Genomic DNA, 25348 nt, shown 5'->3' with positions numbered 1-25348 from the left:
TAAATGAACTCGCGAGTGCAGACTGAAGCAGGACAGATCTCTCGAATACAATAGTGCTTAGCACGCCGCATATACTATAGGTTGTTATGCTAATGCTGGTGAACGTAATTGGCTGTGTACAAAGCGATGGAAGCACAGCATTGGAATTTCGGCAACTACTCTCTAATCAAGGTCCCAACAACTCGCGGACGTGGTGCAAGATGACGAAGTCGGAGGAGGGGAGTGACAGTCTCAAGAAAACTATATAAGTGATACAACTCATGATCGTTGGCCAAACGTGGGTGGGGGGTTTCCGAAAGAAAACCCGCTACCATTGTTGCTTGTACTGGCCCGACTACCGCCAAACAAGCCACCAGAGCCAAAACCTGTAGGTGGAGTTGTGGTTGAAGAGAGACCGCCTCCAAATAGACCCGAGGTTGGTGCAGTGGGGATTATGCCGAATGGGGAGCTTGAAGGCTGGCGAGTGGCTTCAGGAGAGAAGGATGGCGATGGAGCTGGAGTGCTTGCGGTAGAGAACAGGCCTGGCGTGGGGACTGCGCTTCCATTATCGTTGGTCATTGCTGTGGAGGTTTTTCCGTTGGCTGTTGCAGTCGGCCTGGGGGAGCGAGGTCCTGTGACGTGTTAGATCGATGATTGGTGTAAGAGCCAACATTCCTGTTGTGACGAACCTGATTCATGTCTACGCGATGTCCCTGCAGGGCTGAGGTTCGAGAAGGTCGAGGGCATCCCTAGTGAACGTCAGTGATTGCTGGAGAGCGCATATGGGTCTCTGCATAGAGAGTGATACGCACCGTTAATTTCCCTGCGGCCGTACTGGCGACACTTCTGAAGAGCCTGCCGGAGAAGGCCGGCCTGCTGCTGGAGCATCTCACGCTCTGCCAGCACCTCCTCGGACTCTGCAGCCAGCTGCCGGAGCTGATCCTCGCTCATGGCGTTGACCTTCTGAAAGGTCAGGATATCGGGGATGTTGAAGATCAAGCAGCTCTCGACGGCGAGGTTGATAACATTCTCAGTGAAAGTCTGTCGGGACATCTATGTTCAGAGAGTATTTGTTAGTTATGCTCCAAGTCAATGTGATCGGGTGTTTCCTACCCTGTAGTAGGCAGTCGTCATGTCGATGATCTGCTCAGTGCCGAACTCGCTAGACTTCTGAATGTCGCGTGACTTTAAGAGGGTCTGTTCGATCTGTTTATGAGTGATGCCTCTCGGGTTGGCGTCTACGGCGTGTTCGTCACACAGCACATTTGCTACCCTCTTTGCCAATTTCTGTACAGTCACATCATCCAGCAGTGTTTGGAACTCGTCATCCAGCGTCAGAGTATATCCTTGCTTGTACGGACGAAACAGCTCCTGCAGCTTGGCCTTCAGCAGTTCCCTGGCGGTCTGAAAGAAGGGGTCGGCGGTGGAACAGAGTACAGCTCCGAGGGTCTTGTCATCATTGCCAATCACATGTCTGAACAGCTGCTCGACGAAGGCCCGCGAATAGTCCGTGACCAAGTTCACGTGCCGCTCAGCGATGCCTAACCAGGGCTCCGATTGCTTGCGGAAATAGGACATGATCAACTCTGCGTTTGGCGAACCCGGGAACTCTCTCCCCTGATTAATGGAGGCGCATAGCTGCAACTCTTCATGTACCTCCTCTTCAGACAAGGGCTCTGGGTCTGGGAAGTCGTAGAGGGCGAGAAAGCCTTCGAGGAAGTCCAATTTGTCGTCATTCTCCATGTGGTGCACAAAGTCGGAACCTTTGTCGGCGTCATTCCACTTGATGCTGACTTTAGACCCCTTGAGACGCAGAGTCTTGTTGAACGCACGGTTGAAGTTGCGCAGTATGGCTCTCAGCTTCATCTGGTCCTGGTCCAGACCCCCGAAGAAGGCATCGCTGTACTTGCCATCGACGCCGTCTCTGGCAATGCGCTGGTACTGCTCGCTGATGCCAAGGAGATACGATCTGAGCTCTTCCGGGGTGCTCCGGGCCTTGCCCAATCGCTCGAGCTCTGTCTGCCGGGACTCAAGATTGGACTCTATCTCTGAGACGAGACTCGGAAGGCACTTTTGAATGTGTTGCAAGAGTACAGTGGCAAGCTTCTTCCGAAATGAGTCAATGCCTCGATCTCGAGAGCTCAAAGTCGACCATGGTCCGGTCTGGAAGAACCGTTCCTCGGCTGCATCGCGAGCATCGGCGTCCGCACTCTCGTCGCCTTCGGATCTGTTTCTAAGCACATGCCAGCCCCGAGAGAGCTTATGCATGCTCTCCTGGCCTTTGGCGAGCTGCAGGAACTTCTTCTCGTCTGCAGAGCCCCGGAGTGGGAGATCAGGCTTGGTGATGACGCCCATCGTCCGCTCTCTTCCTGGATCGTGCTTCTTGGCCTTTTCAAGGACCGTCTGATTGGCCAGTTGGTTGTTGGCAGACACCACTGCCAGGATGATGCTGTTCTTCTGCTTCATGTACGACTCGGCCAGCTGATCAACGACCTGTTTGCCTTCCTGTGACTGATCTGCAGTCGCACTGTGGAAGAAGCCAGGGAGATCAACGAGAGTGAGGGGGTACACTCTCGGGCTGGAGATCTCGATGCGCAGTATGTCCTTGGAGAAGCCCTTGGACGAGCCCGCGCGGATCCCCATGCGCTCTTTAGCTTCCTCAATGATCTTGGGCAGAGCGTCCTCGTCGAAAGTCGACCACTGCGACGCGCTCGACGCCCCTTGCTGCGGCCTCGGGTCGAAGAGGCTGACATTGGCGAACTGGATGCTGACGTTTATGCTCGTCCTGGGGGCCTTGCGGAGGACAAGCTCGGTAGCAAAGCGGGTACAGAGCTCACCCTTCACCGGGAAGGGCATGCGTGAGATCGCCTCGAGGACGGAGCTCTTGCCGGAGGACTGGTCGCCAACGACAATGATCTGTGGCAAGCTGACGATGTCGCCGATGTGCAGATCTCGAAGGCTGTCGATAGTATCGAGCAGCGTCTTGGCTTCGGGGTTGTTCAGCTGGTCGAGAGCGGAAGAGCTCAAGGACAGGTCGGCCTCCTCCTCGGTCGCTCCATCCGAGGCAGTTGGAGACGTTGTTGGAAGCGTTTCCGGTGCCATGATTGCTACGATTGATTCTGAGATATGTGTTAAAGGAGACTGAATGGCCGCGAGGTAAAGGAACAGATTGAAAGATGGATCGACTTGCTTTATGGGGCAACCACAGAAATGAAGAAAAGAGGCAGCAGCATGGAGAAGTAAAAATAGATAGGTCGACTACGTGCGCACGTTTTGCGTTCATCATCCTGCATTCGAACCACCTCTTACTCTTGGTGCATGTGCATGTAAGTTGCGCCAGCCCCAAAGACCTGGAACCAACAACACGCCAAGACGCGCAAAGATTGGTCCGCTTCGGGGTTTCTGGGGGGAGGCCCCGTGACGAGCTGAGCCTACAGGGCCACTGTTGGGGCTGGCGCTTCACCCAGCGGCTACAGAGGGGGGAAAGCAGCTGCTCGATGGACATAGCCACTGGGGAAGGCAGTTTGATGTTTCAAGTGAGTGATATCTCGGGGTTTGCCTTGCCTCCTTGCAACCTGTCTAAGCTCAGAGCGTTGGCCCATGGGCAGCCACATCCACTCTGACCTGATGTGCTTCGCCCCTCTTCAGAGTCTCTAGTCTCTGGGGAAGCTCCAGCCTGCCTGCATGGCATGCTTAGGACCAAGAAGATGGCCAATTTTTCTTTTCAAGGGTTGATATGTTGGCCCCAGCCCCCCCAGACAGCTGAATTCAATGTTTCATAAAGCGGGGTTGAGGTTGGGCTGATCGCGGGACGCGCCGATGCGCCAACCTTTATCTTCGAAAAGCGTGGACGAAGGAACTTGGTCAATCAAACCATCTCGGTCTGCTGTGGTGTTAGTTCTTTGCCTACAAGGATTGCTTCCTCTACGTTAGCTTGATCTGTCTTTTCATGAAAGATGTCAGTCAAACTTGGCTTGTCCAGCCCTCTTGTGCTCGCATGCCCACTGGGATGAAGCCGGCGTCCTTTCTCGCTATATATACATATACCAAATTTCTCACGTAGATCAAGTTGTATCCCGTTCACTATGAACTGTTCCTTCCATTCTTCACCATGGATGGCTGTTGCTTTGCTGGTCGAAGTGCGCAGCATCTCATTGGCTGTGTGACGCGGCGGTGCCGTTCAAGCACAAATACGAAATACGTCACCGTGATCGCGTCGTCAAAATCAGGGCGTACGCGGACCTTCTCTTCTCATTCCGAATCCGTCGCAGACAGGCCCGACGAGCAGTTGCCTAAGCCCGAGCAGGAGTAGCACACAAGTGGCAGTTTATAAGCCAATACCATCTCCAGGTTTTACACAAATTCTTCAATAAGCATCATGCCGGATCGAGCGATCCTGGTTTGCGGTGCGACCGGTAAACAGGGCGGCGCCGTCATCACCCAGCTACTTGCAAGCAACGCGGACTTTGTCATCCTAGCAGTCACGCGCAATGCCAGCTCCCCCTCGGCCAAGAAGCTGTCGGAGAAGTCTTCGAAGATCCGCCTTGTGCAGGGGAACCTGAGCGAGACGCGCGCACTGTTCGACAGGGCAGAGGAAGTCGCCGGCCCCACGGCCAAGCTGTGGGGAGTTTTCAGCGTGCAGGTAGTTAACAACCTGTATCCATATCCCCTATGGTGATATCCTCAGTAGCGCTTACCGATATTTACCCTAGATGCCCGTCGGCTTCGGCCAGGGTAAGCTCAACGAGGCGCAGCAAGGCAAGGCCGTCGTCGACGAGGCCATCAGGGCCGGTGCGCTCTTCTTCGTCTACAGCTCCGTCGACCGCCACGGCGCCGACTCGATCCACAACCCGACGCAGGTGCCGCACTTTGTCAGCAAGCACGAGATCGAGCAGCACCTGCTCGCCCGCACGGCCGCGCTGCCCGATGGCGCCGAGCGCATGCGCTGGTGCATTCTGCGGCCGACGGCCTTCATGGGCAATCTGACGGATGACTTCTTCGGGCGCGTCTTTGTCACCGCCTGGCGCATGGCGCTCGGGGATAAGCCGCTGCAGCTGGTCTCCGTCACGGACATCGGGTGGTTCGGCGCGCAGGCCTTCTTGCGCCCGGACGAATTTGCGGGCCGCTCGCTGTCGCTGGCTGGGGACGAGCTGACGGCTGCGCAGGCGGCGGAGAGGTTCAAAGCCAAGACGGGCAGGGAGATGAGCTACACGTACGAGATTTTCTGCAAGCTCCTGATGTGGATGGTTAAGGATGTGGGATACATGTTTCAATGGTTCCGGGAAGTTGGGTACGCGGCTGACATTGCTGCGCTGAGGGAGATGCATCCCGGTCTGCTAGACTTTGAGGGATGGCTGGAGACTGAGAGTCAGTTTACTACTAAGGTCTAAGGTAAGACACGAGTTCAAACTTAACATAGGAGCCAGAATCATGAGTCATCCTCTTCAGCAAGGTCCACGTTTCTTGAAATGACTGGCAGAGAGGGTCCGGAATCTTACAAGTAGTATTAACAAGCTGATGAACGTAGTTAGCCATTCGGGACCTTCTAGATGGCCCAGTCTTCTGGATCCAGGTAAGAGGACTAACTATGCCAAACAAGGTAGTCAATATCCTGCATTAGCGTTGTCTTGATTGTGTGGATCATCTTCTTGGCCTTCGTAAGCATAACCCTGACCTTAGTTCGGATCAGGCATGAGACGGGTTCCGCCTTTCCCAAATTTCAACCCGGTCCCCAAATAGGACGTTGTCTCTAAACCCCCCCTTGAACTACACGCGGATGGCAGATTCGAAAATGACTTATTCCGAGTCTGATGGACATGTGAGGGAACAACAGCTTAGCAGTGCCTGGTATTCGCAATGGCAGATATCCGGCCGCTCATTTTCATTGATGGGCTAAACAAAACCCAAGGAGAGAAACGCAGGTTGATCAGGCAACATGTCATGCGTGGTCGGAACAAGGGAAAATCCCGTCCACAATCTCGGACGACCATGCTCGACAGCTCCAGCCTTGACGATCAAAGTGGCAGGTCCTCGCGGGACCTGCGTCTGGTGGTCAAGTTGCCCAGCTGTTCGGTCCCGAAACAAGTTGGGTCCGATTTCTCCCTCGCCCAATTTCCTGCCCCAGTCGAGCCAGCAACGATGCGCAATCTTCTGAAGTGTAGGCCGAGGCACTCACTCCATTCATAGGACCTCCTACTGACTTCAGCCTTCATGGCTAGTTACCTTGATGGCGAAGACGATAATATATCCGCTCGAGAAATACTTTCACAAACAGGCCAAAGCCGATGCCTTATGGTTCGAGCTGATAGCTACAGATGCTGCTTTTATGCATGCAGCGGCGGTCGCGGCTGAGGCATACTCCATTCGCACAGGTGACAAAGAGACCACCGCATCTACCAGGCAATTACTCCATCACCAGTCCAAAGCGTTGGGTCTCATCCAAGAGAGACTGTCATATTCGCAACAGACCAGCATTGCAGATGCGACCATACTCGCCGTGTTGTACCTGGCCTTCCATGCTCACTTCTTTCTCGACTACCAAATAGCAAAGAACCACATGGAGGGTCTTCGAAAGATTGTGGACGTGCGTGGTGGTCTCTCCGCTTTCAATGACAATACAAAGCTCGTTGTGGAGTTGCTTAAGTGAGCTGAACTTACCTACGTGGCTCCCAGTTGACTTGCCTGACCAGACGTCTCTAGATGCGACCTGAACATAGCACTCCATAACGGGACTGAGCCCATGTTTTTCACAGATACCATGGAGTTTATGTCACCACACGACTCGATAGCTCAACATCAGAAAAGGGCAGAAGGCCCAGAAGCACATATAGGCTGGAAACCTGCAGATTGTGGTCTTGGATCGGATCTTTCCCAAGCATGGGACTTGGTGAGGTTCTTCAGCGAAAAGATCAACGCGGCTGCTAGAGGAAAACGGCAGCTTCCCAGGGAGACGCTGCTCTTCGCCATGATATCAGTCATGTACCGGCTTCTTCGGATGAAAGATTTCGAGGCCACCTCTGTCAACGAGGCAATCCGCCTTGGTCTTCTTGCCTTCTCGTCGCACATATTCCTAAGACTGCAGGGAGTCAAGGTGTCCCATTCGTATTTGCGTGATACCTATAGAGACTGCCTCCTCCACTTGGAAGCGCCAGACGCACTGCCAATACGCGTATGGCTCTGGTTGCTAATGATTGGCTCTCTTGCAATCTTTACTTCTGCAGATGACTCTTGGCTACTGCCTTGGGTCCGGACGAATGTGGAGCTGTCCGAGACAACTAACTGGGACGAGTTACGAGGACGTCTGAGCAGCATGCCTTGGATTGGTGACTTGATGGACGAACCGGGCAGAGCGATTTATTTAGCTGCCATGTCGCTAGATATGAAATCACATCCGTGGTTGAAATAAATGCTGATATCAATATTCAGGACAATTAGATCCATCAGAAACGCGTCTCTACGCATCATAAATGCTTGCGTTCCATTCATTATTTAAAGAGCTTGAGTGCCGTTGATCCCCCCATCAATCCAAACTTCTGGCCACTCTGGTCCAATGTAATTCAGCACCTCCTCCTCCATACCCAGTATCGTCTGGTTGAAGAACGCTCGAATGAATTCATTGTAGACACTGATCATCCGCAAGCCCTCGATGGACCCAAGCTTGGGCCCTTCACCCCCAAGAGTCTTCCAGAACGTGAGGTCGCTAAAGTCCAAATGCGAAGTGCCGTTCACCAGAATCCGCCTCCACCACCCGGTCTGGGCATCGGGGAATGTCTTCCAGGTCTCATCGATCCCATCAGCCCCGTGGTAGTACGCACCGAAGAATAGGAGCGGGCGCTTCGCGTCGAGCGATCCGCTGGGCGGGTCGTCTGCGAAAAGCGAGCCGTCCATATTGATCACCGCAGCCAGTTTCTCCGGCGCTAGGCGCAGCGCGGCACCCATGGGACTCGCCCCGCCGATTGAGTGCCCAAAGGCTCCCAGGCCGGTCGTGGCAAAGGGCGCGCCGCCAAGTTCACCTGCCACGAGTGCCGGCCAGACCTCGACCAGGCGCAGGATCTCGCGGATGCGGATCTGATACACTGCGGTGGCGAGAGCGAGGTCCCACTCGGCCGTCGCGTCCTCGCCGTAGACGGCGGTGCCGTTGGGCCAGCGCAGGAAGGGCTGCTCGTACGGGTGGTCGAGACCGACGGTCACGAAGCCATTGGACACCATTTCTGAGATCATGATCGTGTAGGCCTCGACTGGTGGGCCGCCGCCGCCGGGGCCAAACACGAGGGTCGGGAAGGTTGAGCTTGGGAACGGCGGCGGTGCGTACGGGGCGTGTAACTGGAGGTTGGAGGTGAGCGATGTCAGAGTGCCGGCGGTGTAGTTGAGCGAGGCCTCCCAGAGCCGCGCCATACCGGGGTCCAGATACGGCTTCGGTGCGCCGCATGGCTTCTTGAGAGTCGGGTAGTAGATCGTGGCGAGTATGCCTGTCGAGATGTTGCCGGGAGCGAACGGATCGTCGGTCGTGAGTAGGTCGATGACGTGCTTTCTCACGCCGATACCGTACGGGCCGGATGGCTGGGGAATCTCGACAGCGAGAGCTGCTTGACCAAGGGCGAAGGCCACTACGGCCGCGCGCCAAGGTGACTTGGATAGCATTTTACAAGAGCTTTCTCACGATTCGAGGACGATGATTGATTCGAAGCCAGGAATGCTGAACTGTAGTTCTTTGCGAAGCGGATATTTCTAAGGTGATGTTGATCGGCGCACGCGGATAATTGCCACCAGTAAGCCCATGCCTGTAAGCTGCAGCTGTCCATCTTGGACACATGCGGAAGGAGGTTAGGCCATTGCAGCGCACAATACTGCTGCCTTCAGGTGGAGGTTGAGAGACCTGCTTCTCGCCGTATCATAACTTGCTCATCTTGTAATGAAAAGGACAGCCGTTCTCATGCAAGATCTCCGTGGATATGATGGGATTGGCCCAGCTTGCCCGACCGTCACAACTGAGAATGAACCAGCCATGCAGATTCGCTAGAGAATAGAGCATCCTGGCTACCGAAACCTCTTTCACTATGCCAGTGCCGACCGTCATGCACTGCACCTGGTCTCTCAATTCCGCCATCTTTCATCCCTCTCACCACGAAGTCATCCCGAAGTACCCGTACGCACTAAGCACGACGGCCGAGAGGAATCGGAACATGGCTTTGCCGCGCAAGCCCTCGTTCCAGCAGACCCAGCCGTCCGCAACCCCGGCAACCCAGGTGAAGCTGAAGATGGTGTCGATGGCGCGCAGGTCACCTCGCAGGTAGAACGTGTAGAGTAAGAGGCCGAGCCAAGTCATACGCGACGCGTAGATCTTGAAGACTGACCCGACGTCGCGCTGCGCCTGGAAGCGAGTCGGGAGGCCGAAGTCGGCCATGGCGCTTGCAGGGCTATAGAACGGGAGCATGCCGCCAAAGGTGAACGTGGTTGCGATGGTGAGAGGCAGGATATGCCATCGCATGAATGGTGGGAGCTGAGTGGTCATCTTGGGCACGCGATGCTGATACGCCGAATGATGCAATGGGCGGCTATCAGTTCAAGGTTGGTATTCGACTGATGTCCGGGTAGCAGTCGTATGTAGTAGATGACACGTCTGGGTTCGATTCTTTCAGTGTTTTTGACACCAGAGAAGAGGGATGCGTGATGCCTTGAGTACACGTTGAGCGAGTATTTACTCCGTGGGCGGTCGGAGATATGAATGAGCCAGGATGAGTTCTGTCAGCACTAGCTGAAAACGTCCACCGTCAGGGTGTGCAAGTGCCAAGCTGACGGATAGATCCAGTATTGGGCAAAGACTCCAACGGCCATGATCGATTTGCGCATCAGGGGTTATGAATCGAAGAAAATCGAGCCTTGCCAATAACACAGCTGTTCTGAAGAAAGATTCTAGTCAACGAGACAGGGACTTGGAGAGGAATCTGGCTTGTGGAGCCCACCATGGTACTTGTAGAGCCAATGGGTCAAGGTGGTACCTACATGTATGCAGCACCTTGTAGTTTTCTCCTCTCTTGCTCTCCTTGACCTTTGAACAGCCTTCATTGAGTTATTCCGTTTCTTGCAGAGGTCATCAATGCTGCGTATACTAGAAACACCATGGATAACCTTTGACTCATGATTCATGGCCATTTATTTGGGTAACTTAACACATGCACACACCGTCACAAACGAGCTTGGCGGTACTTAGTCTCAATGTTTGCCGTGTCTTCATAGCCCGAGTTAGACTGCCCTTTCTGGCTTTTTGCACAAGCAACTTTGAAGCAACGACGAATGCAAAGCTGAATAATAAGTTCTCATCCCCACAACTGACTGTCCTGGATCCTAGGGACCCTTCGTAGCCAGCTTCCCTTGCGGGCCGATCAAATTAGATCTCGTTTATCGTCAATTGGGAACAGCGCGGAGCTAGTGGGAGCTGCTCGGGCGAAGGAGCTGAATGAGGCAGTTGATCACCGTCTCCACTCCAGCAGGCAACGCGACGCGGGCACACTGCGGGCGAGATCACAACAAAGTGACAGGGATCACCGGCCCTCCCCATGGCCTCCCCCGCACTGTCATACCCCATCTTCGGGTGGTTTTGGTTGCATCGTGGGTGCAGTCTCCCACCGCCAGTCAGTCATCGGATCTAAGCGCCGACTCGCTTGGACATGTGCACAATGCAATGGACGCATAACAGGGAAGATGACACGGAGAACACGTACATACAGCATGGAAATTCTCCCCTAACCCACAATCATCCCGCACTCCGTGGCACAATGCCCGACTGTGGTAACTTCCGGCACCTCAGCTGTCAACCCCCCGAAGCGTGGCCCCCCAATCGCAACCGTTTAGTCCGCATCCCTTAGTGACGATCAGCCTTCCAAGACCTCGCGGCGCGTGCCTAAGCTCTGTCTAGTCTCCTGGACGCGCAGCCGATGCCGAGGTCTGCCACCCTCCCGCGCACCTGGACGCCGATCCAAATTCCCATGTGCCCTCTCAAAACCGCCTTGTTCCTGTCTATCACATGCACCAACCTGGCCCTACAAGGCCGTCATCCTCCGGCACACCTGGGTTCCCCGCGAGGATGGCTGACAAAACCCGATCTCTGAGAGCCTACCCCACGGGGAACGATGCAATTCCACGACGAAAATGTCACCATCCTCCGATAATTCGTGCCCAATATCCCTTCAACCTCGACACGATCTGATACCCCAATGCGGATAGCTCCATGATATCCACCGGGGCCTTTCGCAACCTAAGCTTGGAAAGTCCCCGACCCGCAGAGCGGTGTGGCCGTTGTTTCCGCTTGGCGGCGGGACCCCTCGACATCGTGAAGAAAAAGAAATTGTAATAGGTTGTGGAGACTATGGGTTTGCGTTATTTCGTGTTCGGGAATGTGGGTGACAGATGTGATGATCGTCCCAATATTGTATAAGACCCCGGGTTCGAACCTGTTCGTGAGATCCTCGTTGTACCGGGTTTGACCAGGCCCTCTGTCCCGTTTGCATCTCAGAGCGTGCGGAGTAGATCTGTCCTCCAGTGATTACCGTACTGCTTCTCGGGTTCTTGCATCATGAGATCCTTTGCACTTCCTCTTCTGGCCCTGGTTGCCTCCGCGACGGCACTTCCCGCCCCTGTGCCGGCTCCGGTCCACCACCCCATCCAACCGCCTCCTCAGCGTCTAGAGGAGCGGGGTCCCGCGGCCACTGTCTCTGTCTCCAGCAGTGCGTCCATCATTGGTGGCACTCTGGGCAAGATTGAGTCCTACAAGGGCATTCCCTTTGCACAAGCCGGCCGCCTGGAGAAGCCTCAGCGAGTGAACATCTCCTCGCTAGGTGCCAACTTTGATGCCACGGGTCTCGGCCCGTCCTGCCCGCAGATGTTCTTCTCTACCGGCAGCGGAGGCTTCTTGACGCAGGTCCTGGGCGATGTTCTCAACTTGCCCCTATTCCAGACAGTAACGGGAGCCACGGAGAACTGTTTGACAATCAACGTTCAGAGGCCGGCCGGTACCAAGGCTGGAGACAAGCTCCCGGTTCTGTTCTGGATCTTTGGCGGCGGCTTTGAGGTGAGTTCATATTATGTTGCATTCATTATGTGGTATTGTGCTAACAGGTTCTCTCCTCTCAGCTCGGCTCAACAGCCATGTACGACGGCTCAGGCCTCATTGCCAACGGCATGTCCTCCAATCAGCCGTTCGTCTTTGTCGCCGTGAACTATCGCACGGGTGGCTTCGGCTTCTTGCCCGGCAAAGAGGTCCTGTCCGCCGGCGTCGCCAACCTGGGCCTGCTGGACCAGCGCGCCGGTCTCGAGTGGGTCTCGGACAACATCGAGCTTTTTGGCGGCGACCCGGACCGCGTCACCATCTGGGGCGAGAGCGCCGGCGCCATCTCGGTGCTCGACCAGATGGCTCTCTACGGCGGAGACATCACGCACAACGGCCGCAAGCTCTTCCGCGGCGCCATCATGAACTCGGGCAGCATCGTGCCCGCTGACCCCGTCGACTGCCCCAAGTCCCAGGTCGTCTACAACACCGTCGTCAGCGAGGCGGGATGCGCTGGACAGACGGACACGCTGGCCTGCCTGAAGGCGCTGCCATACCAGAAGTTCCTCAACGCGGCGAACTCGGTCCCCGGAATCCTGTCGTACAACTCGGTCGCGCTGTCGTACCTTCCGCGCCCAGACGGCAACGTCCTCCCGGACACGCCCGACGAGCTCATCAAGAACAAGCGCTACGCCGCCGTGCCCATGATCATCGGCGACCAGGAGGACGAGGGCACGCTCTTCGCGCTCTTCCAGCCCAACATCACGAGCACCTCGCGCCTCGTGCGCTACTTCAAGGACATCTTCTTCCACGGCGCCACGGAGCAGCAGCTCACCGACCTCGTCAACACGTACTCGCCCTGGCCCATGGCCGGCTCGCCCTTCCGCACGGGCATCTTCAACGAGATCTACCCGGGCTACAAGCGCCTGGCCGCCATGCTCGGCGACCTGACCTTCACGCTCACGCGGCGGGCCTTCCTCGCCGTCGCGGCGCAGGTCAACCCGGACGTGCCGAGCTGGTCCTACCTGAGCTCCTACGACTACGGCACACCCATCCTCGGCACCCTGCACGGCAGCGACATCCTGCAGGTGTTCTACGGCATCCTGCCCAACTACGCGAGCAGGACCATCCAGGGGTACTACATCAACTTCCTGTACAACCTCGACCCCAACGTGGGTACCAGCTTCATGCAGTGGCCCAAGTGGAAGGAGGGGCAGCAGCTGATGAACTTCTTCGCCAACAAGGGGGCACTGATCAATGACGATTTCAGGCAGGACAGTTATGAGTATATTGCAAATAACGTGGCGGCGTTCCACATCTGATGATGGGTTGTGAGCAGGTTGAGGGGTTTTGATTGACCAGGCGTTTACGGGATGGGACATGGATAATGAAACGGGTCTGGGTTTAGCATGTGATATTGTGGTAACACATGCAAGGAATGAAAGCAATGAATGATTCATGTCATGTCTGCCTTGACAGTAATGTTGGAATAGTTCTTCCACACGATATATTACCGGAAGGTCATTATGTGAGACTTGGTCCAGCCTCCCGACGGAGATATCAATCACATTGTAAAACAGTATTCGCACACCATCCTAGCCCATAAAACCCCCATCCATAATCTGTAATCAACAGTCGTCCGGCTCCTCAGCGTCACTGTCACCTCGGCAGGAATCGTCGCCGACATGTGACTTGGGTCCGTCCCTCTTGTCCGAGAGTTGCTTGATCTTCTTGCTGTCAGGTCTCAAAATCGAGTACACGTCGCCCCGAACCGGCACTACGCCCGCATCCATCCTCCAGTCCGATTTCTCCTTGGCCCTGTCAAGCGTGGTCGATCCATTTGCCCGGCTTACACCCCAATCTGGCGACACCTTCATAGACTTGATGTACAGCAGCTGCTCTCCAGCGATACGCCAGACAAACGTGTACTTCCGACGATGGTACAGCTTGAAAGTCATGCTGGCCTTCAGTAGTTCCCACCCGCGAAGTTCCGGTCGTAGATACTCCTGTTGGAGGATAGGACCGATACCCCGCACAGCTTGCCGAGCATACTCCTCATCTCGGGGCTTGATCACGAGCCATTTCTCGTACACTCTTTGAACCTTGACGCGGTATTGGCTCTCCTGATCGCCCTTCGTAGCCTCTTCTGCCATGATCTTTGACCACAGGGCCGCACATTCATGGATATCTTCCTGGAGGCCACTCATGAGGCGTGATAGAGCCTCGAGCTCTGCCTTCGTCGGCTCGATGTCCCACGTTTTCGTCTGCCCATCAAGCTCATCGCAGAGAATGGTCAGGTCGCGGTCATAATCCGGCACCATGGCTGATGCGCTCGCCCCTTCGTTCAGTGCCTGCGTGATCTGCCTGAAGCCCTGCCTCTCTGCCCGGATGGCCGGGATGATGACGTCGAAGATCAGGAAGTCGATGAGGTGCTCCGAGTTATGCTCCAGAGGAATGTGTTCCAGGCTGCTCTCGACTCCGCGTTCCCAGTGCTGCTTGTATGCCGGCATGGCCAGATTGCGTTGGTCGTCGCAGTGGTCCTTGACGAAACTCCACCAGTCCTCGTTGGTGAATGTGATACCGCGCTTCGTTTGGTCGGCTATCTCTCGTAGTAGCCACGATAGGGCTATGGCGGAATCATTGCTGATGCTGTTTCGGTCATAGCACAGCTTCTCCTTGTACGTCGTGGCCATTCCTAGCAGGTTGGGCTGCATGCTGAAGTGGAAAGCTTTGCGGATCATCTCATCGACGTATTTGTCCTCACTGGATTCCTCGAATATCTCGGCCAACGTCGTCTTGTCTTCCGTCATGTAAGGCTTCAGGTTTGGCATGGGTGGCAAGTCCTCGACATTATCAAAATTGTCGACAATGTCGGGATCGAAGCATATCCATGCCTTGTCGCCATCGTAGTCGCCTCCAGAGAGCTTGTCGGCGAGGGGCTGTAGTCCCTTGGTGGAGAAGTAGATGACATCTTGGTTGACATCCAGCTCTTCTTTGAAGACAGCCCTGACTTTCTGGATGTCCGACGCAAAATGCGCGGGGCAGCGACCAACCAGGATGGCCCGGTTTGACAGGAACCGGGGTCCCGTCATGTCGTCGGGGCTCTCTTTGAACCGGTTTGAGAAACTCAAATGAACCTCGTTCGGCTCGAGGAGCTCTGAGAAGTCGACAACCATGAAAGCCCAGGTCGACTTCTTGAGCTTGATGTTGATCTTGGTCAACAGCTTCTGGCAGTTGTGTTCCTGGATTTCTGAAACAATGTCCCACGCAAACTTCATTCTACGTGGGTCGAAGCCTGCGTCGATGAATCGCTCCAAGGTCCCTGTCTTGCTGTCGGGGAGTCCGCCAAGAAACTCGTGGCCTTTGTCCATATCGGCTGCACGGACGAAACTGGATGAATTGTTGCGTATCCATTGACGAAACGCCTCAGGGCTCTCAAGGCTCCGCGTCAGGTTCAGATCCTCCGCGAGCTGAGTCTGAACGCGGTCCCGGAGAGTTTCAAACAGCTTGGCCTTATCGGGGGCCCTGTCCTGGAGGATCATAAGAAACTGAGTGTTGAGAAGAGCCGGCTTCAACTCTGACGACCAGCTTTTGACTTCTAGTGTCCGGTGCTGCTTTTCCTCCCACTTGCACACCCACTTTCGCTGTGAGCCAAATGTCTCGATCCACTCGCCTCCAGTCTTGTCAGTGTGGTCGACAATCCACATCCCCTTCGCGCTGCCAAATCGGCCCTGGAATGCTGCTGGAGGCGGATGGATGCCCAGATCTGAGGTGACCCTGCTCATCAGAGCAGGAGAAATACGTGCTATTCCATCGTTCATCGCAACCTTGTGGTCTTTCGGGAAGTCGCCTGGGTGGTGGATGATTTGATGGTCGTCAAATGCAATCTGCAGTAGAGGTGTCGTTGTTGAGAGGCCTATTTACTAGGTTAGTCTCATACGCATTGCCCACAAGAAACATTTGTCAACTGACCAAGTGCGATGCGAGAGAAAAGCTTGAGTGCGAGTTGGTCCCGATTCATGTCCAATTGCAAAAGCCAGTCCAGCATCTGTTTTCGAGTATACCTTTGAAAAGATTGAGATCCCTCGTCTTCTTCTGCAAAGAGATACACACGGTCCAACGGTACTGGTCTTGACTCTCTCATTTCCAAGGCGGAAGTCTTCTCGGGTTGCTTTAGACCGTAGTTTCGGGTGTAGAATGCGGTCCACTTTCGGAAAGCGAACTTGTGCTTGCTTTCACTGAGCCAGGTTATGACCCTGTCCACTTGTTGAGCCCGCTGGCTATTAAATAACTGACGGCTCTGATCGTGGATGGACGGCATCGTAAGCTCGATGAACCTGTCTGAGCCAAACCGTCGGTAAATACGATTTCCCTTCTCCTTTTGTAGAGGGCGAAGGTGCAGACGCATGAACGGCATGACTCTTGCTCTGCTCAGCCTGGTGGCTGTTGCTGCAAAGACAACGACTCTGTCTCCGAATGTCGAGCCATCTTTCATGATGTTCTGCCATAGCTCCGGGTCCGAAACCGATGGCAGGTTCTTGCCCGCAAAGGAGGGGTGAGCTGCCAAAGCGGCCCAGAGCGTCCCTTGATCAGCAGCCCATTCTGCGTCGTACACCAGATCCAACTCGCCTGGCTCGACAGAGCAATGAAGGGCCGCACGCAGAATCTCCCATCTTGCGGGAAAGGGAGCAGAACGTAGTGACGTTGGAAGCTTTGCTGTAGGCTGATTAGATTCCTCAATGCATTGCAACAGTCAACAGTTGACGTGTGGGGACAGATCACCTACGCCAGGACAGGTTGCAACGCTCTTCGAGTGTAGGCAGAGACGCCAAAAATTCCACCTCGCCTAGTATGCTGCGCGTCGCTGGTTTGATACCTTCGTCTTTGCCTCCAACTTTGTCAACATCCTCGGCGCTGTAGTAAGCGGTTCTGTCACTGGTGGGCGAATCTGGAGTGTTCGGGCTGTATTCGAAGCTTGTCAAAGGTGACTGGATAGACAATTGTGCCAGAGATGATTGCAGTGGCGACAATGATGGAGACTCCTGGGATTGTGACTCTTGAGACTGTGACTCTCGAGACTGGGACTCTTGAGATTGGAACTCTTGGGATTGAGATTCTTGAGAGAGCGAGAATGCCTCGCTCAGAGCATCCACCAGTGATGGGGTCGGAGAGAACTCATCATCGGAATCGAAGTTCTCCAGGGTGGTAACCTCGTTTCCAGATTGCAAATCATCAGCGTGAGAGGCACCGCTCTCCTGCTGGGGTGGCGCCTTGTCCACAAGTAATCCCGCACCCCGCAGTGGAGCTGCACCGCCGGGAGCTCCCGCGACCCTGGATCTCATGGGGACATTGTCAATTGCGCGATGCGAGTGGTTAGCTTGTCGGAGAGGCGATGTACTTGGAGAGGAAGGAATCCAGGCATTGACGTGGTCCCCCTCACTCTGGTGGCATGAGGAATCGAGCGGCATGCTTCCGGCTGAAGCAAGGCCCAGCCACGAGCAACTGAGTTGAAGGGACGGCAATTGAGGTGTCTGCAGATGAAAAAGACAATGAAAATATGACCAGAAAACCAATTGCAGAATCAAAAAGCAACAAGACTAAGCGCCACGCTCGGAGTTGCTGCAAGAAGGGACAATTGGCCAATCTGGAAGAATGAAGTGTCTTTGTTCAGCTGAGCAATTTTGAGTTGTGTCTCAAGAATCCCAAACGGTTGAAGCCACAAGGGGCTTTGTCTCACGTGATGACCTTATTTGCATCACGGCTGCTTGCAGGAAATATTCCGACACTCTTCAAAGATAGCCTCCTGATAGGAGCATTCGTATAATTGAGACAGGCTTACCCACCAGCAGCGGTTGCTTGGGATGATAGCAACCCTAACCAGAAATTAATCTACGTCACTAGTCACTTCCCATGCATCAAGACCACCCTCAGTGATCTATCAAAGTTAGCAGCAGGCAGCGTGTTGCTTGTTCCGTGGACCTCGTCCTGAGTCAATGGTTCACCAGTAATGATGGCAGCGTACGAGGGCTGATGATGTTTGGGAGAGTGGGGGTGGAGGGGCTCATGCCGCTCACCTTTCTCTCTTCACTTCCATATCCATGCACACCGTACCTGCCGCTCGGCAGTCCCGGAATATATCCCTAACCATGCCTGCAACCAACCTCCAAGACGTGTCAATGGCAGTTGTCGACATCTTTGCCGGTGATGTCGACGGCGCCGAAGTCGTTGTCGAGGTGTACGGGAAGCGCGTTGCGGTGTCGGTGTTCTCTGGCGCCTCGCCAGGGCAGCACACCGTAGAGGATCACCTTATCAAACTTCTCAACCTTGCTGCTACTGTCGATGATGACACGGAATATGACGCCGCCATTGGCAATATCCTAGATATTCTAGAAGCCGCTGGGGGGTCCGTCTTTAGACAGGAGCCCCCTACTTCGGCCGAAAGACTGGCCAGCCCGGATAACCTACATTCGGTCCTGTATCCCGAAACACCAAACTTCCAGCTCAAGACTGTGAACGGTATTCCCAATATTCTCCCAATCAGTCCTATCGACGCGTATGCCGACCTTGGTCACCCTGATTGCGATGTCGACGTCGATTTTGACATCAATGACACGCTTCCTCAATATTCCTCCAAAAATGTTCTTGTCCAGGATGTCCTTGTTCGTGGCGGAAGTGTCGTCAGTCAGGTCTTGGTGGATGAGCAGCCTGTCATGCTTTGCAAGGCTGGCGAGACTGGATTGTTTGATCATAGGGTGCGGCGGGAACTGGAGGCGCTGAGGAAAGTTGATGGCGCTCGCGCAAGCTTTGCCTCGGAAATCCGCGTCCCCAAACTGCTTGGATACGTCAAGCACGCCGAGCTGGGAACTGTTATCGGACTGTTGCGGGAATGGATCCCCTCTGGCTTGGAACCACCGCTTGACCAACTTGACAGTACGGAGAAGAGTCAGACAATCGATTGCCTTCATGAGATCGGGGTGGTCTGGGGAGATGGGAAGATAAACAATGTTGTCATCGACAGGGACGATAATGCGTGGTTGATTGATTTTGGGGGTGGTTGGACCAAAGACTGGGTCGACAGAGATCTGGCCGGCACGGTAGTGGGGGACAAGCAGGCCATTCAAAGCATTGCCAGGTATCTAAGAGTGGACGGCGATACTTAGTGCTGCAACTTCTCTACTACCAGGAGATACAGAAGCATTTCGGGCCTGACTGGGTGCAGCCCTTCGTCTTTCCTGGGCTAGATAATTGCTTATGTTGGAAATACACAAAAGGTTCCAGGGAATGCAAAAGACTTTATCCTGTTCTGGCAACCAAATCCCGTCCCAACTGACTCCCGGGCCAAGCCCTATCAACTGCAGGTCTGCCCATGGCACTCAAAGCGGCCCCCAGTGCAGCAAGCTGCGAACTTGGTCTGTACGTTCTCCTCCGGGATGGCACGACAGTAGTCCTAACACGAATTGGTCAGATAGCACACTTCTTAGAGAAATGGGAAGGGATGGGCATGGCGAGAACATACAGGTGGGTCTAGATGGCCGCCGGTGCCAGGACAGCAGCGTGTGGTCTCATCCCACCACCTACTATTGCCTGCATCTAGACAGGCACAGTCGTCCGTGCATGCGCTGGCAGTCAGGGAGTTGGCGCTGGCCGCAGTAGCCCCAGGAGCGGCTAACACGGCGGACGAGAGAGCAATGATAGCGACGGCGATGAAGTGCATTGTCAGATAATTTGGTATGACGATGCTCAATTAGGGTGCATGTGTTCCGGCTATTGGGCTTTGGAGTGGAAGAAGAGACCCGGTGAAGTTTCTATCGCTGTCGATGAAGACGGGGATATCACCATTTTTATACCCAAGATTGCCATCTGCAATGATTATTTGAAGGGAAGTTCTTCTTCAAGCCAGGAATCAAGGACGAGGACATAACAAGACCTCTGGATCCATCTCGGTGCTATTATTTCCATTTTTTGTCTAGGTGTCCAGGTCGACAGGAAGCTCAATTGTCCAGACCGAAGGTGAGGTTAAGGTGTCAATCCCTTGGCGTCTCAAATAGTCAAGGAATCTCCGAGCTGCCATGGTCCTGGCTCATATGTCCATATCACCAGACTCGAGATCATTAGCAGCGTCACAATTTGGTTTCAGTTAATCTGACATAAGCTGACGGATCAGATACAAAAGTTTGGTTATGATCGAGCCCAGTTTACGGGACTGAAGCGCACTGGCAACGCATCGGGGTAGCAGGGACGTATGAATTTTCCATCCATAACCATGACAATAGTAAGGAATGATCGAGCTAGCTTCTTTCTCACTCTTGTAAACCCCGGCGATAAAGCCATTCAGACAGACAGTTGCAACCTGGGAAATGGAGTCCGAGCCTTGAACTACTCGAAGCTACTGGCTCGTATGACTTCGTAAGTGTGTTTCACATAATGGAAAGATCATCGTGCACTGCCACGACTAGGGATTGTCCGATCAAACGAGTGTGCTTTGTTACTTGCTATCGGCTTTTCTTCCGTTTTCTGTAGTTGCCCCTGACACTTCAACATGAATGGATAGCCAAAGTTAAGATGGAAGAAACATAAATCCGGTTTCTTTCTTCCAGTCCATGTCAGATGCCCGCCGCTCTAGGGCTTGGCACACTTGCCATTCTTACAAACCAGGTCATCCGAGCAGTCGTTCTCATCATTGCAGGATGCTCCTAGAAATAAAAGTTAGAGACCACTAAGCAAACGGAGCGAGCTAATCGAGAACTTACCCTCGCAGTGACCAGGCCAAGAGCAGTCGTTCCCGCCACCGCCGCCGCCACCGCCTCCGATGCGCTGAATCAGCTTGTTTCCACGGTCCTGGATGCTGTTCTCGAAGGCGGCATAGCTGCTGGCGCCCCAGTTGGCACCGCCGGCCCCAGGAACAGCATCATCTCCAGGGAACGCAATGTACAGAACATCGTTCTCGTCGTGGCCGTTGTTGCCAGTCATGCCGTTGCCGAAGCAGGCGGTGGCAAGGGAGATGGAAGCCTCGCCGACAACCGGGTGCGGGCCGTCATTTCCGTTCTCATCGCCCCAAACACCATAGATCTAAGGGTATAACAAGCCATCATTAGCATTCTACTCAGGATTGATGCTGACCAGTGGGTAATTACCAGCCTATCGCCGCATACGACAGCCATGACGCTGAGAGGCTTAATTCCGTGCGCCTGGGGGTCGAACTGATTGCCCTGGCCGACATTGCCGAACACCACGTAAGGGTGGACGAAGGGGTTGAGGTCATTGATGCCCTTGTTGTAGCCCTTGACAATGTACTGGAAGGATGTGATGTCCTGGGAAGTACCGTCGCCGTTGCAGCGGCCGTCGTTTCCAGGTCCGCTGCGATCGCCATCGCAGTCGATGTCCATGTTGACGAACTGACTGCCTGGGCCCTTCAGGTAGATGACGTTGTAGTCATCTTTGTGGTCGCCACAGTAGTAGTAGTCTGCAATAGCGTGTTAGGTCACGCCCAGGGGCTCTACAGGAGAAGCTTGTTCTTACTTCCGGATCCACCATCGGTGCTGTAGAAGCCAGGGCCGATCTTTTTGGAGCAAGCTCCCGCGTTCTTGACAGAGTTGTAGAAGTTGCGGACATTGGTTGGCACGTCTCGAGCCGAGACAGCGGCTGCGAGCAGCGCAGCAGAAAAGAGGATGGAGCGCATGATGGGTAGAAACGTCGGTCAATTGAGTTGAGATTGAATTACAGAGCGTCTAGACCCTTGGGCCACTTGGACATGTACAGCTTGCCCTGACTTTAAATACTTTGTTCACGGTACGCTGCCGTGCCGCAAATACACCTACCTAGCCTGGTCAAGATCAGATCTGCACTCCCCTCATCGTAGCTGTCACCCCGCCAGCGAGTGAGACCCCGGACAGGGCACGTTACACCACTTACTAAGGTGAATGTGGCACCTGTTACTAAGGGCGGTTCGGATGGCGTCCAATTAAGCTTGTCTCGATGCGAAACTTGTTTATGTAATTGAAGCTATTTTTGGCCTCAGCGGCAAGACTGTCATCTGGAGGAAAGTGCCCGTATCGAGTGACGAGACGCCAAGGGCGTACAACTGCCAAGGAATGGTGGCCAAGCTGCGATTGGATGGGATCAGGCCACCAGTCAGAGGTGACATTGTCGCCCCCGTGCGGCGGGCAGCTGGGCGGCGGCGGGGTTGCGGCGTGAGACACATGCAAGAAGAAAGCTGAATAACGTAAAGTGGTGCGCTTTGCAAATGAACGAGATTCACGACCAAAGGGCTGAAAAGGTGTCGTTCTTATTGCTATTACGTTGGTTCCCAACAGAGCTGAAGACAAAATGCAACAAGGTGCTGACGTGAGGCTTGCAGGCGAGCTATTGGCCCGTCGAACGACTCTGACATGCTCCTCTCACCTGATCTACCAAAAAAGGCACGATATGCCCAGATCTAGGCCTTGATATTCATTGTGGGGCATGACTTTGAGTCGTAACCGATCAGATTAGGTGGATTGTGGTATCACTTCGGGATGGATGCCTAGGTCAACCCGCCATCAACGGCGGGTATGGGGGCCAGTCAGCCCCCTATGGGTCGCATGTACCGGAAGCACATGGATGGGGCGACTTGGCATCTTACGCACAGAGTCTTGAAGTAGAGTAGAGCGCAACTGCGCCATCTCCCTTACTTTCATGACGTCGGTCAACGTCCTCGAGATGGCCCAGATGCCACACTTTCCCCAAATGAGCTCGCCCATGATAGCCTACAGGATGATGCAAGAAAACCAGGGAGATTGAAATTGCCTTCTTTAGTCACTCACATGTAGATCCCATTTCCTCATCACCTCCTGTAAGAACTCTAGTATCTCGAGTCCAGGCACCGGCCAAGTCTTCGCCATGCCACACAAGCTCATCCTACACGCGCGGTATTGTGAGGCGGCCTTCGCTCTTGCGCGGGCATCAGGACCCAGCATATTGATCCCTTGAACCGTCGCGGCGCGCATGACGCAGTACACAATGTACGGCGGGACCTTGATAGCCCCCGTGTGTTCGTTGACCGGGAGCTGGCTCGCCAGTTTGGTGATCGCGTCTGCTGCGGCGGAGCAAGCCGTGAATGACGAGGCAGGATCGTGACCGGGGAGAAGCGGCGCGGACCGAGGCGAGATGAAAGGTCGGTGTAGGTTTAGAATTGCGCAGTGGTAGTATATCCAGAAGACGAGCTGGGCTGTATGAGGCGTCGATGTGCGTGTGATGAGAAGTCGCGGGTCGATCTGCGAGCGAAAGAGAGTCAATGCGCTCGACGCGTGGCAGAAGGCCGACAGTCGCTCTGCTGGTGGCCGCGTCTGGAAGTCGAATGCGTATCTACTCCCAATATCAGTCTTACCCCATCGTCCCATCCAGAATGAAGCTTACATGGCGTCCAGATGTTGTTGCTGTAGTTCCAGCAGGCGACAGTGGGCTTCGAAGGTAAGGTCTGTGACATCGGTCTCATCTACCGTAACTGTACTAATATAGCGGGGGATCTTGGTGATGTCCCACGGAATGCTCGACTTGAATCCAAGTGTTGGTGTGGCGACCCTGTATGCCTGGGAGATTAACAAAGAATCCCAATGTGGTAATCGAGGGTCAGGGTGTGTTACCTGTCTGTAACGAACAGCGCCCAGAGTGTTGTGATGGTTGGCGACATATCTTGAATATTCACCTCTGCGGCCATCGTGAACCTCTGGTCCAGAACACCCAGATGCGTCGACAGCCCAATGCTCATGTCTGGAGGTGCGTTAGCCAACAGCAAGAGACCTTGCGTGTATAACAGGCATACAATGGTACATGTATCCGTGTGCCGTGGCAAGTATCGTGTGCTTATACCAAGCCAGGATCAGCAACGTCTGTGTGACAGGTAAGCACAAATGCTCCCGGCAGCATTCCATGGCCATCTTTTCGGCATGGTCGAGCAGGCATTCTGTTATTGTAGGGCCCGTTCGACTCGAGATGTGTGACGCCACGGCGAATATGGCAGAGTACATAAACTGCAAAACTGTGTCGTTTTCGGGGAAGACATCGGTGAACATGAGCCATTGCGGGTTGACGAAGCGGTAGTAACTATTGATGTGATTCAAGAAGACATCCTTGAGATGGCTTTTCAGATCTGCGTCTAATGCAGTGGCAATTGTTAAAGGCTCAGGACGCCCTGTGGCCGTTTCGCTTAGAGAAGAGGCGGGCACTTCTTCAAACGTCGGTAGTGTTTTTCGAAAGGGGATAGAGAACCGTCCCACCGATCCAGTGAATTGGAAGCCGGGAGTACTCTTATTGGACGAGTATTTGACGTTCCAATCTAGGGAAGCGAACTCGCACAAGGCAGACGAAAACCGGCTAGTGTCAAACTCGGTATCCAGCGGCAGCATGAGAGCAGGGCTGGAACTCAGTGGCGCAGGTAGATCCAGGAAGGGCATCAGGTGCGGGTCGACAGACACACTCGGCTGGTCACTGGAGTTCAAGGAGAGCGAGGTCAACAGTGCGATCTGGTCCTCTAGAGAGCGGACATATTCCTCGTCCCAATACTTCTTTCTGTCGTGGAATAGTAAGTCAGTTTGCCACTGCTTTGGTGTGTTCCGGTTCGCCTTACTTCCTAGTTGTCTTCTCTGCCAGGTAGACACAAGTGGTGGTGCTAGCTGTGCATGTTTGGCACCGAGGTTTCCTCCCATCGCACTATGATAAGAGTAAGCGCATTGCTTTGAGAAACTATGCTTCTCCCTCCAGGAATGCACTCAGTAAGCCCTACCTTTCTCTTGCGCTTCCTACATGATTCACAGGCTAGCTGTGTTCTCCTTGCGACGCCGCTCGGAGCGGAACGTCTCACTAATGACATTATGCCCGCTTTGGCGTTGACCTAGGAAAGCTTGACGATAACCAGCGACGAGCCAAGTCGTTCGATTTTGGGTCGCGTGATGGTTGCGTGGTTGGAGGATGACGCCGTTTCAGGAGAAACGCAGGCATCGTCGTAGAAGGAATCGCAACGTCCGCTGGCGGATGTTTCTCATCCGCCGCTGATGGATCCCATTTTGAGGGGGCATGACAACACAACCCCAGACTGTGGCCAATGACGTCTCTGTGCAGGTGCTGACATCCTGGATGCATCCGGGGGCCACAAAATTTGACCCAACGGCTGATGAGAACAAGGCAAGCAATCCCCACCTGGTTGACGGCTTTTGGATTAGTGGATGAGGGAATGCCACTTGAAGGGTGGCGAGGGTGGGTGCTAACTGCTTGACATATTTGTATGCGTATTATGATTCGAGAAGGATTGAACAGGTTCAGTAAGCCTAATTCGGGGATAACATTCGGGAG

At 54.3% G+C, this 25348-nt stretch overlaps 9 protein-coding genes across 9 annotated transcripts; 3 read left to right on the top strand and 6 right to left on the bottom strand.

Annotated features, from left to right (window-relative positions):
• Window positions 1-258: 258 nt before the first annotated feature.
• Window positions 259-3081, bottom strand: E0L32_007597 (uncharacterized protein; the record flags this gene model as incomplete). Its single annotated transcript, XM_031142359.1, has 4 exons — window positions 259-611; window positions 669-728; window positions 792-1032; window positions 1093-3081. 4 exons carry the CDS (start codon window positions 3079-3081, stop codon window positions 259-261), a joined length of 2643 nt encoding a protein of 880 aa, XP_030993329.1.
• Window positions 3082-4357: 1276 nt separating this feature from the next.
• Window positions 4358-7384, top strand: E0L32_007596 (uncharacterized protein; the record flags this gene model as incomplete). The annotated part of the gene is made up of 5 exons (XM_031142358.1): window positions 4358-4621; window positions 4692-5346; window positions 5511-5551; window positions 6254-6621; window positions 6679-7384. 5 exons carry the CDS (start codon window positions 4358-4360, stop codon window positions 7382-7384), a joined length of 2034 nt encoding a protein of 677 aa, XP_030993328.1.
• An 83-nt stretch (window positions 7385-7467) lies between these two features.
• E0L32_007595 (uncharacterized protein) lies at window positions 7468-8619 on the bottom strand (the record flags this gene model as incomplete). The annotated part of the gene is made up of 1 exon (XM_031142357.1): window positions 7468-8619. The coding sequence occupies one exon, from the start codon at window positions 8617-8619 to the stop codon at window positions 7468-7470; it is 1152 nt and encodes a 383-aa protein (XP_030993327.1).
• Window positions 8620-9097: 478 nt separating this feature from the next.
• On the bottom strand, window positions 9098-9490 carry E0L32_007594 (uncharacterized protein; the record flags this gene model as incomplete). Its single annotated transcript, XM_031142356.1, has 1 exon — window positions 9098-9490. One exon carries the CDS (start codon window positions 9488-9490, stop codon window positions 9098-9100), a length of 393 nt encoding a protein of 130 aa, XP_030993326.1.
• A 2061-nt stretch (window positions 9491-11551) lies between these two features.
• E0L32_007593 (uncharacterized protein) lies at window positions 11552-13344 on the top strand (the record flags this gene model as incomplete). The annotated part of the gene is made up of 2 exons (XM_031142355.1): window positions 11552-12046; window positions 12094-13344. The coding sequence occupies 2 exons, from the start codon at window positions 11552-11554 to the stop codon at window positions 13342-13344; spliced, it is 1746 nt and encodes a 581-aa protein (XP_030993325.1).
• A 306-nt stretch (window positions 13345-13650) lies between these two features.
• E0L32_007592 (uncharacterized protein) lies at window positions 13651-17490 on the bottom strand (the record flags this gene model as incomplete). The annotated part of the gene is made up of 3 exons (XM_031142353.1): window positions 13651-15938; window positions 15995-16738; window positions 16809-17490. 3 exons carry the CDS (start codon window positions 17488-17490, stop codon window positions 13651-13653), a joined length of 3714 nt encoding a protein of 1237 aa, XP_030993324.1.
• A 678-nt stretch (window positions 17491-18168) lies between these two features.
• Window positions 18169-19182, top strand: E0L32_007591 (uncharacterized protein; the record flags this gene model as incomplete). Its single annotated transcript, XM_031142352.1, has 1 exon — window positions 18169-19182. One exon carries the CDS (start codon window positions 18169-18171, stop codon window positions 19180-19182), a length of 1014 nt encoding a protein of 337 aa, XP_030993323.1.
• A 1459-nt stretch (window positions 19183-20641) lies between these two features.
• E0L32_007590 (uncharacterized protein) lies at window positions 20642-21701 on the bottom strand (the record flags this gene model as incomplete). The annotated part of the gene is made up of 4 exons (XM_031142351.1): window positions 20642-20715; window positions 20773-21091; window positions 21157-21485; window positions 21542-21701. 4 exons carry the CDS (start codon window positions 21699-21701, stop codon window positions 20642-20644), a joined length of 882 nt encoding a protein of 293 aa, XP_030993322.1.
• An 882-nt stretch (window positions 21702-22583) lies between these two features.
• Window positions 22584-24705, bottom strand: E0L32_007589 (uncharacterized protein; the record flags this gene model as incomplete). The annotated part of the gene is made up of 6 exons (XM_031142350.1): window positions 22584-22591; window positions 22644-22767; window positions 22825-23365; window positions 23417-23581; window positions 23644-23770; window positions 23823-24705. 6 exons carry the CDS (start codon window positions 24703-24705, stop codon window positions 22584-22586), a joined length of 1848 nt encoding a protein of 615 aa, XP_030993321.1.
• Window positions 24706-25348: the final 643 nt, after the last annotated feature.

The sequence above is a fragment of the Thyridium curvatum genome, assembly GCF_004353045.1.
Source record: "Thyridium curvatum strain D216 chromosome Unknown NODE_47_length_323349_cov_79.126483, whole genome shotgun sequence".
NCBI lineage: Eukaryota > Fungi > Ascomycota > Sordariomycetes > Thyridiales > Thyridiaceae > Thyridium > Thyridium curvatum.
The sequence above is the reverse complement of the archived record's forward strand: the minus strand, read 5'-3'. Positions and strand labels throughout refer to the sequence as shown.